This window comes from Sturnus vulgaris, chromosome Z, assembly GCF_052056855.1.
Source record: "Sturnus vulgaris isolate bStuVul1 chromosome Z, bStuVul1.hap1, whole genome shotgun sequence".
In the NCBI taxonomy this organism is placed as follows: domain Eukaryota; kingdom Metazoa; phylum Chordata; class Aves; order Passeriformes; family Sturnidae; genus Sturnus; species Sturnus vulgaris.
Genome location: NC_142283.1, coordinates 56,234,219 through 56,249,224, shown reverse-complemented (window position 1 = coordinate 56,249,224; position 15,006 = coordinate 56,234,219). Strand labels below are relative to the sequence as shown.

At 40.6% G+C, this 15,006-nt stretch overlaps 1 protein-coding gene across 1 annotated transcript in view; it reads left to right on the top strand.

The window, feature by feature from the left end:
- Nucleotides 1–1,093: 1,093 nt before the first annotated feature.
- DOCK8 (dedicator of cytokinesis 8) overlaps nt 1,094–15,006 on the top strand; it is an 87,028-nt gene continuing 73,115 nt past the window's right edge. Inside the window, exon 1 of the mRNA XM_014881977.2 lies at nt 1,094–1,778. Within this exon, the coding sequence (XP_014737463.2) occupies nt 1,726–1,778 (53 nt within the window). The 5' untranslated portion in view covers nt 1,094–1,725. The remainder of the gene's footprint in view (nt 1,779–15,006) is intronic.

Below are 15,006 nucleotides of genomic sequence, written 5' to 3'. Positions count from 1 at the left end.
TAATAGTAGATTTTAATGTCTTCTCTCATAAGTTTCTCTGAGCTATTACTTGTCTTGTTCTGCTGTAGATCCTTGTGGGGATTTTTTCCAAAAACATAACCAAATTTGTTTCAATTTTTGAATTTTTATTTACTTCTGCTTTCTTTTTCTTAAACCTCTTTGGCATCTCTACATTTCCCTAGGGACCCTTAGCCAGAGGTTAACCTAGAGGTTAACATTCATATTTGAGACCACACGTACTTAACAGTACTCTAAAGAATGGTGAATTCTAAAGAGAAATAGATAATTGTTGGCAGAACAATTTTAGGCCCTCACTGTTTGACAGTCTTCTGCTTTTTGCCTCATATCCCACTGTTTTCCTCTAGATTCCCTCCAAGTTACTGGGAGTGGAGAGATAAGCTATGACTGCCCTTCAATGGATGAATCCTAATGTTCAAATCCTAATACCATCAAAAAAACAGATTTAATAAAAACAAGACAATCTAAAACTGAATTGCCTCTACTACCTCAGAATTCATCTGTAGAAACCATGTTTGGCTTTTGTTTCCCCTTTCAAATGAAGGGTGAGCTCTCCTTATCTGCAGAAGCAGTGAAAATTGCATCAAGGCAGAAAGAAAAATACTTTTCAGGAAACATAATTTTCTAACACAACCACAAGATACTTAATAAAAATGGCCTTTTTATAAAGCTGGGCCATAAGTGCTGGTGAATAGAACAGCAGTGCCAAGGTCTGTGCCAAGCTGACCTAGTATCTGGTGTTGGTACCTGTGAGTTTTTCTTACACACAGAGTTTAGATGTAAGAGAAACACAGATCCTCAGTGCACACGTGTACTGACAAAATATTTTCCCAGGTAAAGAGCTGTCATGTATTCACTTCTCACAGCCTGCTGTCCCTGCTTGCCCTCCATCCACGCGCCAGTGAGGCCGAAGGACGGTCCCTGGCTGTCTCTGGTGCCTGTGGGGCAGTAGGCGCGGTTCTGCCCTGCTCCGAGCAGCCCTCCTCAGGCCTGCCCCGCCCAATCCTGCCCGGCCCGGCTCCGCCTGGCAGGACCGGCTGGATCCTCGGCACCCGGGGCCGGCCCAGCTACGGCGGTGGCCAGCGGTGCCCGCTGTTTCCTCGCCCGGCCCCGCAGAACAGCGCTTGACCCCCGGCGGGTGTGTATATGTGTATGGGGTGTGGTGGGGCGGAGGCGGAGGAGTCTGACACTCGCGGTGCGGTTTCCAAAAGAAAAAAGGTCGTGAGGGATGCTCATGGATTCCCGCAGCTATGCACGTTCAGAAGTACACGGTGCCTTCCCTTCCTCTCAGTGCCTAAGCGCTTGCCTTCCCTCTTCTTCCCTCCAAAATGCCCCCGGGCGAGTCGGGGTTAGCCTCTATAGAAGAGGAAGTTTCTGCTCTCCCGCGGTGCCTTGGCGCCCCGGCCGAGCTGGTGGAAGCTGCCGGGAAGGCGCAGGACGCCCGGGACGCCGGGCTGGGCGCTGCTGGCGGTGGGGCAGACGCGGCAGGGTGAGCAGCCTGCTGTGCACTTGGGCAGATCCCTCCCACTCCGGCCAATTTCTGTGAGGAAGGTGAAATGCGGAAGTTGCCACCCAGAACTATCAGTGGATCGTCGGGTTTTTAGCCCGGAGCACGCAATTAAGAAAAATAAATAAATGAAATAAAGCCGCCCTTCGTGCGTACTGCCAGTCCTCGTCGGCAGCCGACGGCCACGGGTGCTCGCCCGTATGGCGACGTTGCCTGCCGCAGACAGGAGGGCGTTCGCCCTGAAAATCAACAGGTAAGCGGCTTTCCTCGTACCTGGCAACTATTCCCTCGCCACTCTCAGCCTGGCCAAGACAAGCGGACGGCGGGAGCCGGGCGGGACAGCTCCTCCCCTGGAGACCCCGGGGCGGAGGAGCCATCTGACAGCTCCCGATAGCCGGGCTGGCCAGCCTTCCGCGGGCACCGCTCCGCGCCCCCGCTGCTCCTGCGGCAGCTGCTGGAAGGTTTGCTCTGGTAAAGGGTGCTCAGACGAAGCCGGCTGTGGGTCCGTGTCCTCTGGCAGAGTGGTGACGTCCAGTCTCACCCCAGGAGTTTCTTGCCCATCTGTTCTGTCCGACGAAGTCCCGAGTTCTTTGGAGGGGCTGCTCGCTGGGGACGGGGCGGGGGATTGGGGTTCCCCTTCACAAGAAGTGGCAAAATTACCTGATCCATCTAAATTACCACTCCTGGCAAATGAGGGGTTTATGTAGGGCATCAATACTGCAATGACATACATCCCTGTGATTTTTTTTTTATTCTTTCATCTATGAAAAGACCCCCAATGACTGAAAATGTATCTACCTCCCACATTCCCTTCTTAAACCAAATAAGAGTTCAGCTGTTGGAACACCATACTCTTGAGACCAAACTTGCTGTCTGATAGACTTTGGGTCTTTTCCCGGGGAAGTACTGACTCTCAGTCTGTGCTCTGTGGTGGCAGTAAGAAACCAAGACAATTATTTTCGGATTGTTAGGTTAAAAGAAAAAACAGGCCTTCTTTTCAAGAGTCTTGTCATCTGAGACAAAAACTGTTTCCAGGGTGTTGATGTAAGTACCAGGTATCTGAGTTTACTGATACATGAAAGAACAAATAGCATAATGGTAATATAAACTGAGGATAAGTCTGTGCCAGAGAAAAAAGTATGCAGAGAAACTCCACCTCCTCAGCAATTTGTTGGAAGACACGGGGTTTACAGTCAGGGAGAATAAAATTAGCTCCTCTGTGATGTGCCTTTCTCATGGCAAAATATGCATCAGTGTACCTTTCTGTACTCTTTAGGAATTTATTTTCAATTTATGGTGGAATATTCTCAAGAATGAGACACCGTATTTATGAGCAGCTCATGAGAGGATCATGGCACAATTCCTGATCATTTGGAGACTCGCTTGAACAAAAATCATAACTAGCTGATGTTTACAGACCTTGAGTTATTTTCTTTCTTCCTATTTTTAGGGTCAGTTTTTTTGGCAGCTTTCCCTAGCTTTGGTGATGGTCACTGTTCATCTCTGCTACTAAAGCCTTACAAAGTAGTGGATCCATAACAATCAGTTCAGCTTCATTTCACAAAGGTTCACGAAAGTTTTGCTAGTAAAAACTGTTGTGAAATTGAATTACTGTTATAATTTTTTTAAATTTACTTTTCTTTTGAAACAATAGTGAAATAGTATTTTTTTAATAGCAAGTTAAATGTTGAAATCTATTATGAAATATTCTGACTATGATTCCAATTTAAGAGTGTGCCCTTTTATTTTGTGAGCATGGATATTTTCTTTTACACTTACACTTTATTCTGTTTTATCAGTATAGTAGATATTTTTAGATTTTCTTCAAAAGGAGCAGGACATTTTTACATGCCTCCCATGCAGTTTGTACTGTTGACAGAAGAGTGCTCTTCACAAGAAGCATTTTTAATGTGATAGTTTGGACTTTTTTTTTAAATTACTTTTTAAGTAATTTTAATTTTCAAAATCAGAGGAATAATAGATCAGTGTGTTAGGTTTCTTGTCTGTACACAAAAGCTAATTTACAGCTGTAAAATTTTGTTTCTTTCTCTTCAAACTGCAACTTGTAGTGAAAGTTGAACATTACTGACAAGGCAACATTTTCAGGACCTGGTACATTGCCTCTATAATTGCTTTGCATTCACTACAAATTTGCATGCAAAACTCCACCCTTTTTTGTTCACTCTTTCCCTTGACAGTGATTTATGCGAGCTATATATTGTTTTTATGTGGACCAGCAGAATTTTTGGCTCTCTTCTGCCTAAACATCAGCCACCTCCCTGCCACTAACATAAGGTGTACCCTGGTGTGTTTGGTGAGCCATGACAGATATCTGACCAATCTCTGAACTGTGTTCTGTAAAAAATTAGCAATAACATGATACAAAATTTCTTAGTGGTCTCATTATGATTTAAATTTAGTGTGAGTTCATGAGCATTGGACTTGCAGATGTTTCAGGAACAGCTATTACATGACAAGCAACACATTTGCTTAGAACTAGGTCAGACTTTAAAAACAGACCTTCAGACTCTTGTATGCAACCTGCCCACGTAACCATGTCTTCCTATCACTTTTTTCTTCCTTCCACCCATCTGGTGTCTGCTGCCCCAACCTGTTGCTTCCTGCCTTTTTTAATCCTGCAAAGACTTGCACATATGTTTTTAATGCATGTATGTCAATCGTTCTTTCTGCTTTAATAGGATAGGTTTTATGAATAATGATGTTAATTTCCTATGTAGAAGTGAAGGAACAAATTTTTAATGTCTTTCAAGCCAGGCAGCTAGAAGTCAGCATGGGACATAAAAAGCCAGATCATCCTTGCTGAGTTTAATTCAAGACAGTAATTAGAAGATAATCTGGATTGTGCAATGTGTGTCTACTTTCCAATCACAGTATTTATATCCAGGAATCAAGGAAGTTAAAAAAATATTTGTGAACCACTGAGGAGAAAACAACTCACCATTGCTAGAAATGTGAGCTCTAATATGTTCCAGCTGAGTAGTGTAGATTTGAGACACCAGAAAAAACGAATTTTAATCAGTTTGTCTTGGCAGTGTGTTAGGATAAACGCAACTTTAACAAAAGAGATAGTCTATTTTTATTATTTTTGTTTAGCTAGGGCGATTTACTGTCTTATCTTTCACATAGGTCTTGTCTTGCAGTAGCAATTGTTTGTTTTGATTTCAAGTGAAGAAAATTGTGCTTCAAGCACCTAGATGGGGCCCTGGTCACCAATGGTCTACATTCAAAACATTTCAACACACAAAACAGAAGGTTATCAAGAACAGCAGTACAGGTTCCTAACATATAACTTAACTTTCAGTCATGTGACTCTTGCAATTAAAAACCTTCCCAATAGGCATGCTCCTCAACTGCCTCTACAGACATCTGTTACATGTTACATAAGTAACACAAGTATTACATAAGAATTTTTCAACATTAATTTCTGTAATTTCATTTCCTCATCCCTGAAATCGCCCAGTTGTGAAACAAGCTTAGCTTTTCCTGTTCTGGTTTTAAGATGTGTACGTAAGGATGAGTACACATTCCAAACTCCCTGTTATTGGCACCAAATCAGCTTCTGCAGAGCCCCAGCTGACCTTGAACATTTCCAGTGATGGGGCATCCACAGCTTCTCTGGGCAATCTGTTCCAAGGTGTCACCACCTTCACAGTAAAGAATTTCTTCGTAATATCTAGTCTAAACCTATCCTCTTTCACTTCAAAGTGAGAGGCTTCACTTTCTCTCTTGTCTTGTCACTACAAGCTCAAGTTCATGCAGGTCCCCTTTTGGTTCTGGAAGGCTAAACTGGGTCTTTCCAGAGTCTTTTCTTCTCCAGGCTGAACAAATCCAACTCTCTTGTGCATCTTCACAGGAGAGATGGTCCAACTCTCCTCTGGACTCACTCCAAGGGGTCTTTTTTTCTTCCTGTGCTGAAAATCCAGGGCTGGATGCAGCACTGCAGGTGCAGTGGGGCAGAATCCCCTCCCTCCCCTGCTGCTGACACTGCTCTGGATGCAGCCCAGGACACATTTGACTTTCCAGGCTGTGGCCACACATTGCTGGGTCACATTCAGCTTTTCATTCATCAGTACCCTCAGTTCCTTCTCTGGACAGCTGTTCTCAATTAATTCATCTCTCAGTCTGTACAGGTCTTGATGGTTGCCCTGAACATGTTCAATACCTTGCACTTGGCCTTATTGAACTTCATCACGTTCATATGAGCCCACCTCTCAAATCTGTCAGGGTCCCTTCCCTTTGGACAGATCCCTTCCATCAACTGAATCAAGTGAAATACTCAGCTTGATGGTGTACTCATTCTCACCATGTATGTCATTAATGAAGTTCTTAAGTAGTATTGCTCCCTCTACTTACCCTTGAGAAACAGCTTTCATTGCTTATTTCCGTTTTGGACATTGCACATTTACTGCAGATCAAGCAAGAAAGCTATCAAGATAGTTCCTTCTCCAGCTAAGACTCCATTGGAGATGTTTCTCCAATTTAGAGATAAGAAAGTCAGGTTGCTCTTCCCATGTCCACTAATGCAGTCACTCCATTGTAGAAGGCTACTAGATGAGTTCAGCATAATATGCCCTAGGTGAGGTCATGTTGGCTATCTTTAATCACCTGTCTGTGCTCCATGTGCTTCACTATAGCTTTGAGGAGAATCTGTTGCATGATCTTACCAAGCACTGAGGTAAGGCTGACTAGCACTGTTCCTGGATACTGGTCTTGTTTGCAAACCATTTACTCTGGCTATAGGAAATAAATATTGGAGTATACAGGAATATCACTGTACGTTTTTCATCTTTCATTCAGTTTTTTCCAGATTTTCAGCTGACTACAGCATGTGTTTCTTTCCAGTTGTTCACAGCATTTCTCTCCCATTTCTGGTTTATGGGGATAGATTATAAACTGACCAAAGTATCTGCTCAGTTCTTTCACAGAATCACACAAGAGTTGAGGTTGGAAAGGACCTCTGGAGGTTATCTTGTTCAGCCCTTCTGCTCAAGCAGGGCCGTTAAGACCTAGCCGCCTATGATCATGTTCAGTTGGAATTTGAAGGCCTCCAAGGAGGTAAACAGACTCCACCCTCATGGGAAAAAGATGTTTCACATGGAATCCCCCAAGTTTCAGGGCAGGCCCATTGCCTCCAGTGCTGTCACTGAGAACTACTGAGAAAAGCCTGGCTCTGTTTTCTTTACTCTGTCCCTTTAGATATTTGTATAAATTGATAAGACACCCCTGAGCCTTCCCTTCTCCAGACTGAACAGTCCCAGCTGTCTCAGCTTTTCCACACTGACGAGATGCTTTGGTCCCTTCATCACCTTAGTCTCCCTTGGCTGGTCTCTCTCCGGTATATCCATGTCTCTCTTGTACTGAGGAGCCCAGACCTGGGCAGAGAACTTAGGCATGTCTCACCAGGATCAAGCAGAGGGCAAGGATCAACTCCTTCAACCTGCTAGCAATACTCTGCCCAGCACACCTTGGTGTAGCATCTCGTTTTTTTGCAACCAGGATGTATTGCTGGTACATGTTCAACTTTGTGGAAGTCATAATCTCCTACAACCAATGGTGCTCTAGGACCTCTGATACTTTCCTGCAAAGCTGTTTTCCAGCTAAGTGCCTTTCAGAATATATAGGTTCATGGAGATGATCCAGGTGCAGGGCTTTGCACTTGTTGGACTTCACAAGGATTTCCTCAGACCGTTTCTCTAGACCACTGAGTTTCCTCTGAATGGCAGCATGATCCTCTGGTGCATCAAGAAGGTCATGCTGCACCTTCCTCCCATTTCTGTGTAACAGTAAACTTGCTGAAGGTAAACTCTGCCCTGTCATCTAGATCATTAATGAAGATGTTAATCAGGATTGGATCCAGTATTGACCCCTGAGTTTTACTGCTAGTTTATACCCTCCAGCTAAACTTCTTGCCATGATGATCACCAACTGTTCAGGAAGTTTTTAGTCTAACTCAGTACCTGCTCATCCAGCTCATACTTCACCAGCTTTAGACATTATTCCTTTAGAGAGATGAAGAACCCCATCTCTTTACTTCAGGCTGTTTTTTCCTAGCTTGTGGCATCACTGTCTTGGTGTCTTCTGAATTTGTATTCTGCATAAGGAATTGATTGTACATGGCTCTAAAGCAGGTAAAGAGAGGGGAGAGAAGACAAGGTGCTCTGCAACTTCCTATGCTACTCATAAAAACCAGTCCCCACTGCAGCCTCTCCACATAGGTGCTTTACCTTCCACATGCCACTGTTTGAAATCAAGGCAGTTTGAGGGAGGATATGATATGGCTTTTCCCCTAGGTATATTGACATGTGTGTCGTATTCTGGGACATTTTTACAGGTACTCCTCCAATATAAGGGAGGGATGTAAACTAGAAGAAGTGGATTGTAAATCAGTTACAGGAGTAAGCTGAAGAAGAAAGCAACATCATATGTCTAGCTTGTGCCATAGGGTAAAAACTGATATTTTGGTTAAAAATTCCTGTAAGCATCTCATAATTTTTTAAAGGTAAGATTATTCAGGATTATACCTTTGCTACATTTGGCATCATAGTGTCCATCACAAAGACTAAAAGCCCTTTATTTTGGCATACTCTGCAAAAATTGCAACATTTCATGAGTAAAATATATGTAACATTCAGGAAGCAATGAAGAAATAGCAAGAAAATGCCCTCATAACTACTTTTCAGATGGTACTGGTGCCTTTGGTTATTCACAGTGACTTACTTTTGGGTTTTATTTATTACCCTTTATGGAGTCATCTGCCTGCCATACAATCAATGTGATAGTAGCCACTTAAGTAGGAGGTTGATGACAAACACAGGCCCACCCAGCCATATCTCTGTGAAAAATTACAAGTGCAGGAAAGATAGGCTCCATAATAGAAATGCAGACTTTATCAGCTGGTAGGCAGCTGTAGAGACCGTGTCTTTATAGAACAGTTGGCCATGCAAGTGGAATACTGTTGTTACAGTTGAGACAGATGTTACTGACAGCTAAGAAGCTCTCTCACTGCAGACTTTATACTCAAGTAGGGTTTAAAATATAACCATCTATTTTCTATTACAGCTGTTTAAGCGTAGTACTATACAGCACTTACATATCTGTACAATCACTGAACTCAGGTGTAATAATCCCTGTTAGGAGATAAGAGTAATGGGATTTTTGCTTTTTCTCTGGGAGATGACTGCTGAGCTTGAAAGAGACTTTAAGCTCTGAGCAGAAGAGCTCAGAAAAGCATTTTAACATTATTTTTTAAGACCTTATGTCCTTCCAGACTTCAGACATATATATGCATGGTGAAGTCTAGCCTGCAATTTATTTTGAGGTTTTATATATATAAAAGTCAAGAAAATCTTAAGCTTACCAAAGGAAAATGTAGATACAAATAAGAAACATTTTTATGTCCACCAATGAATATTTCTTATTCATTGTTCCAAACAGTTGTCATTTTCAAATATAAAGTGAAAACCAGCAATAAAGAAATATTTAATGCAGTATTTTATACTTTATACCATTTTCAGGTTTTATGGTCATTAAAAATTACAGTTCATGAGCACAAATCTATATAGTTGTCCTTTTTTTCTATTCTGACTTGACTATTTTTTATTTGATTTTATTTTTATTTTTATTTGATTGGAGAAACCCATACCAGACTTTACCGTTGTCTGTAGCAGTAGGAAAAAAGATAGTCTGTGAATGTTCTTATCTGATAATACAATTGCATTAAAATTTTGCCATCATAAGTGCAGTTACAGAAACATAGGCCCAGGCCTAACCAGCTTTTGGACCAAGTTTATACAAAAAGTCTCTAATACCTTTTCTCATGAATTTTGTAGAATTATAATTCTGCATGATGAATCACAGTTTTTTGAGCTTTTATAAAGAAGTCAACATACCTGGACTCAATATTAGTATTTTTCCCTAATGTCAAGTAAACTGGGTTATATAAAAGCATATATTATTTCAGTTGTCACATGATCTGAGCCTTACAACGATAATAGTATCAAGACCTCATGTTTAGAACACTGAGTAAAATGTAACATTTATCCAAGCTTGAAATTTTCCAGATATATCAGCTTGTAACTTATGATATAAAATGTCTCACATAATCCACATATGTTTGTAAGAGTGTGTAATAGCAAAATTTTTACATGTAAAGACAATCAGCAGACACAAAAATGTATTATTTTTAACAATAGTTTTTAATATATGCCAAATTTGCTGAACATGCTTATTTTTAAGAGTGTCAGCAAAAGATCCAGCTTTCAAATGTATCTTAGATACTGCTTTGGCTCCTGCTGAAGTTTAATCAAAATCCCCTGTTCTAGAAATAGCAATACCTCTTAATGTGCTTGAAAGAGGGCCAATTTTTTTTTTTTTTTGGCATATTGTCCTAGTGAATGTCCTACTTTTTCTGGTTCAACTTAGCTGTAAAGAAAAAGATGTCATTCTAAGAAGTGATTGGAAAAAAAAAAAAAACCCTAATGTTTTTCCATATCAGGAAAGTCATAATGAAGCTCCACAAATCTGTATTCTTAGGAAACGAGGGGCCAAAATATTAACACAATTTTTTTTCCAGTTCTGTCCCATTTGCCTTATTTCCTCTTCTAGCCTTTCATGTACTCGGTATTAAAGACCCTTTTATGAATATATTATTAATTTATTTTAAGTTGACAGACACATTTTTTGCTGGTTGATAAAAATACCTATTTTGACCTTGATTAAAAAAAACCACAACAACTCTTAAGGAGCAAAAAGGAAAATTTCCCTCGAATAACATGTACATAGTCTTTATTTTAATATTATTTATTACTGTTGTTAATGTCTGACTTTTTCCAATTAGTGTCAATAATTGTTTCGTAGTAAAATGTGAAAACAAAGCACAAGAACTATTAGACTTGGTACAGGTTTTACAAAATTATCAGTATTATAGTAGCATTTTCTTAGTGAAGCCTTTTGGATGCTCAGATAATACACATTAGCTGAGATATAAGTCTTTGCACTTATTTCATGATCATTGTATTATGAATTGGTGGAACAGTGTAGACAAAACAAAAATCTAGAAGAGTAAACTAACATTTTTCTATTCCTTTCAAATCACAGTATGAAGAGAGGGCACATACAATCATTACTGGCCTCAAAATTGCAATTATTATTGTCATTTTTAAGAATGTAAGCTTCTGGAAGACTTTTAAACGGTTTAGCAAAAATAAAAAAAGTTAAAAGGAAAGAAAAAAGAAAAAAAAAAAAAAAAAAGGTAAGCCCTAACTACAAAGTTTTGCAATGGAAATAGACCTGTGTGGTCTCTGGAAGCTGTAGGGGCACATTTGTTAAAAAGTATTTCTTCAGATATCTCAGTTGACAGAAAATAGTAAGTACCAATGTGAGCTTTAGTGCTTTAAGCAGAAAGTGTTCTGAGCCAAACACAGAAAATTGTCCTTAGATAAACTGAGATTATTCCATTCAGAATGAAAGCTTTGTGTACATATTGCTGTGTGCTGGTAGATATTAAGGCAATGGGGACAACGAAAGCATTCTGGTGTTTACACTTGTATTTATTTTCTGTTAGCATCATTAATTAGCATCAAATGAGATATTAATTACATATTTTCTATTGCATATATAAATTATCACGACCCGTCTAAGTGTATAATAGGATGACAGATGACATTGATTTATACTTTCTGCTTTCTGGGAAGTACCACTAAAGTATCATGTAAAACCTCACATCTAAAACCACTTCCATTGCAAGAGCCAACCAGTCAACAATGCATATACATCATCTTCTCAAATGCTATATCACAGCTATTCCTATTTTCCAGACAGTGAATTAAAAACTGCATAAAAACATTTTTCATCAGGGCCAAAGCATAGGTCTTTCGTTTCTTTGCATGGCCAGGATTAGAAAATTATTTTTGTCAATGCTTAGGTCTCTTCCCGAGGGAGAAACAGAAAAACAGAAAGCCAGAGAAAAATCTCCATGAATAAATATCGTACATGACCTGGGAAAGAAATAAAATTGAGCTCTTGCCCATTTTACTTCATAACAAGCTGACGGCAAATGAAATCAACAGTTTCCTCTTCTAGATTTTTTTCTTTGTTCCCACACCATCCCTTGTAAGAAGATTGTTGTTAAATTTCAACCATCTTGAATAGGATCTTTATTGCTTTAGCTGATATCGAGTCTTAATGTGGTAGACCCCAAAGTGGGTGTGTGCCAGAGGGTGTGCAGCCTACCTGAGCCAACAAGGAAACAGCAGCAGTTCAGATCGACCACTGCTGTAAACGGTGATTAACAAAGTGGAGCTCTGCTGCCTTAAGGACTAATTAGAAACTTAGAAGAAAAACAGGCAGTTCCACTGGCAGTAAGAACAAGAGATCTAAGTGAGATTCCCATATTTGCTAGTTAAAGATCTGGATCATTGCCCAAAACTTTATATGTGTTTGCGTGTGGGAGTGAAAGGCACTGGTAGGTAATTGTTCCATTTTTCTCTTCTAGAGCTTTTTAGTTGCTTGTTTTCAGTTGTAACTAGAGAATTTTCTTTGTCAGTGTCAGATGAAAGGGATTACTCTTCAGGGTAACCAAGACTGAATATTTTACCTGTTGGTAAAAGTTTTCACTATTTTTTTTATGATTCTGTCATCCATGTACATTTAAGTGTGACTGTTTGTGTCTTTGGAGATAGTTCTTGTACTCTCCATTCATTTATTTATTTATTTTCACATTTCCTTGCTGTCTAATTGAATATGCAGCTCTTGCAGAAGACAACTTCAGTCTGCTGGAAGGGACTGTAAGTTTGTTAAGGATTACCCTTTCTGCCTCTCCTCTAATAGTAAGTAACTTTGGAGAGCTTCATCCAGTAGGCATGTGAAGCATGCTTTTAAAATTAGGGTGTTTGGGTTTTTTTATAAAGTTTCTGATTTTCAGTTAATAGATGATATTTAAAGCTGTTCTTTCTCCCTTTTATTTTTAAATTGTTTTTCTCTGTTTAAATTTTCATATTATATGCATACTAACAAAATACCCATTGTGCCTGCTTTTAAATTACATATTTCAAAGACCTATGTCATTGAACAGAATTTACAATGAAACTGCATAACCTGCTTTACGCGTTATAAGCATTCATATAATTTTAATTATAGAACAAGCAATATTCAGCCATAGATCTAACATATGTTAGGGGAAGAAATTAAATGGCTGTTTTATCTTCCTTTCCTTTTTGATACTTCATCTGGGCCCAACTAATAGCCCAAATCTCCAAGCTCACGATCCTTCAATAAGCTCTGTCCTGAGAAAAATTCCAGAATTTTACCTACAAGGTGAATTTAATTTTAGGAACCTGCAGGTGTAGTCTGTTACTTTGGTTACATTGTTAATATATTATGCAAACTGTATGCTTTGCATTGGAGAGTATTTGTGAAATACAGACTATGTCTCAGCTGTTCACTAGCAAGTGCTGGAGGTTTATATCTACCTGCAGGATCCTGGTGAAATTGAGATTTAGAAGCACCAGTTTGGGGTTTGGGTTTTGTTTTGGTTGGTTGTTTTAATTTGGCTACCCTCCAGTCCTGTCTGGGTGGTTCACGAAGTCTGGTGAGTTCCAGCTTTTTCAAGAATTGCACCAGAGAAATATGTCATCATCTTCAAGGGCTGAGACATCACAGAGTGGAAAAATAAGTTCCGGTTTATGTTATTTTGCTCTGACACTGTGGTTCAGCTAAGGACCTAAAATCCAGAAAATCCTTAGTATGCTGTCATCTGCCATCTTTCTATAGGTTTACTCTCTCTTTCTATATGCCACGTGAATGTTGATGAACTGATGATCTTTGTGGAAAAGTCTTCACTAAATCTACCCCTTTTTATTCAGCTAGTGAAAAAGAACAGCTATCAATATAAGGGATCAGTAGAGCTATTAACACTGCTGAGTCCCATTGGTCTTTGAGAGGGTTGCAGTTGCCCAAATGCTGTTTTCCAGATAGTTCACAGACATCATGAATGGTCTCTTGTCACTATGCAATCACAAGATGGCTGCTTAGAATCACAGAATGGTTTGGCCCAGAAAGTACTTTAAATGTCATGTAGATCCAGCCATCTCCTTCATGGGCAGGGACACCTTTCAATAGGCCAGGTGGCTCAAAGCCCCATCTGATGTGTCCTTGAACACTTCCAAGGTCACAGCATCCACAACTTCTCTGGGCAACCTGTTTCAGTACCTCACCACCGTCTGTGTAAAGAATTTCTTACTAACATCTAATCTAAATCTTTCCTCTATAACGTTACAACTGTTGTCCCTTTGTCCTATCTCTATTTGCCTGTAAAAAAAGTTGCACTCCCTCTTTTTGACATGTTCCATTTAGATAGTAAAAGGCTGTGATGAGTTTTCCCCAGAGACTTCTCCAGGCTGAACAACTCCGTATCTCTCAGCTTGGTAGGAGAGATGCTGCAGTCCTCTGATCATCTTTGTGACTCTCCTTTGGACTTTATACAACAGGTCTGTGTTTATCGTGTGTTGAGGATGACCCAGACGTGGACTCAGTACCCCAGGCAGGTTACAGAAGAGTAGAAAGGCAAAATACCCCTCCCTCAGCCTACTGGCCACAGTTCTTTGGATGCAGCCCAGGATGCAGTTGACTTTATATGCTGTGAGCACACACTGTTGAGTCATGTCCAGCTTTTCATCCAGGAGAACCCCAAGGCCCTTCTCCACAGGGCTGCTCTCAATGAGTTCTTCTCCCAGTCTGTACTCGTATTGGGACCGTCCTGACCCAGGGGCAGCACTTTACACTTGCACTTGTTGAACCTCCTGAGATTCCATGGACTCGTTTCTCAAGCTTGTCCAGGTCCCTCTGGATGGAATCCTTTCTTTCTATTGTGTCAGCTGCACTGTTCAGCTTTGTCTCGTCTATAAACCTGCTGAGGGACCATTTGATGTCACTCTTGATGTCATTGATGAAGATACCAAAGAGCACCTCTCTCACCAGCATCACTCCTCACCAGCCTCCACCAGGAGGGTCCACAAGAGCCACTGACCACAACTCTCTGGCTGTGTCCATCCAGCAAATTCCTTAGTACATCCATGCTTCTCCAATTGGAGATAAGCTGTCACATGGGATAATGTCATGGAAACCTAGGCACATGACATCAGTAAGTCTTTTGTTGTTGACCATTCCAGACACTCCATCACACAGGGCCACCAGGTTAGTCAGGCACAATTCAGTTCTTAATAAAGCCATGCTGGTTGCCTTGAATCATCTCCATATCTTGCATGTGCCTTAACACTGCTTCCATGAAGATCTGCCCCACGATCTTCCCAGGCACAGAGAGGCTGGGAGAGGAGTGGCTCACCAGTCTGTAATTGTCTCTGTGTTCCTTCTTTCTCCCCTTTTTAAAAATGAGAGCAATGTTTTACTTTTTCCAGTCAACCAGGATTTTACCTGTCCACAAGGACTTTGCAAATGCAGAATGG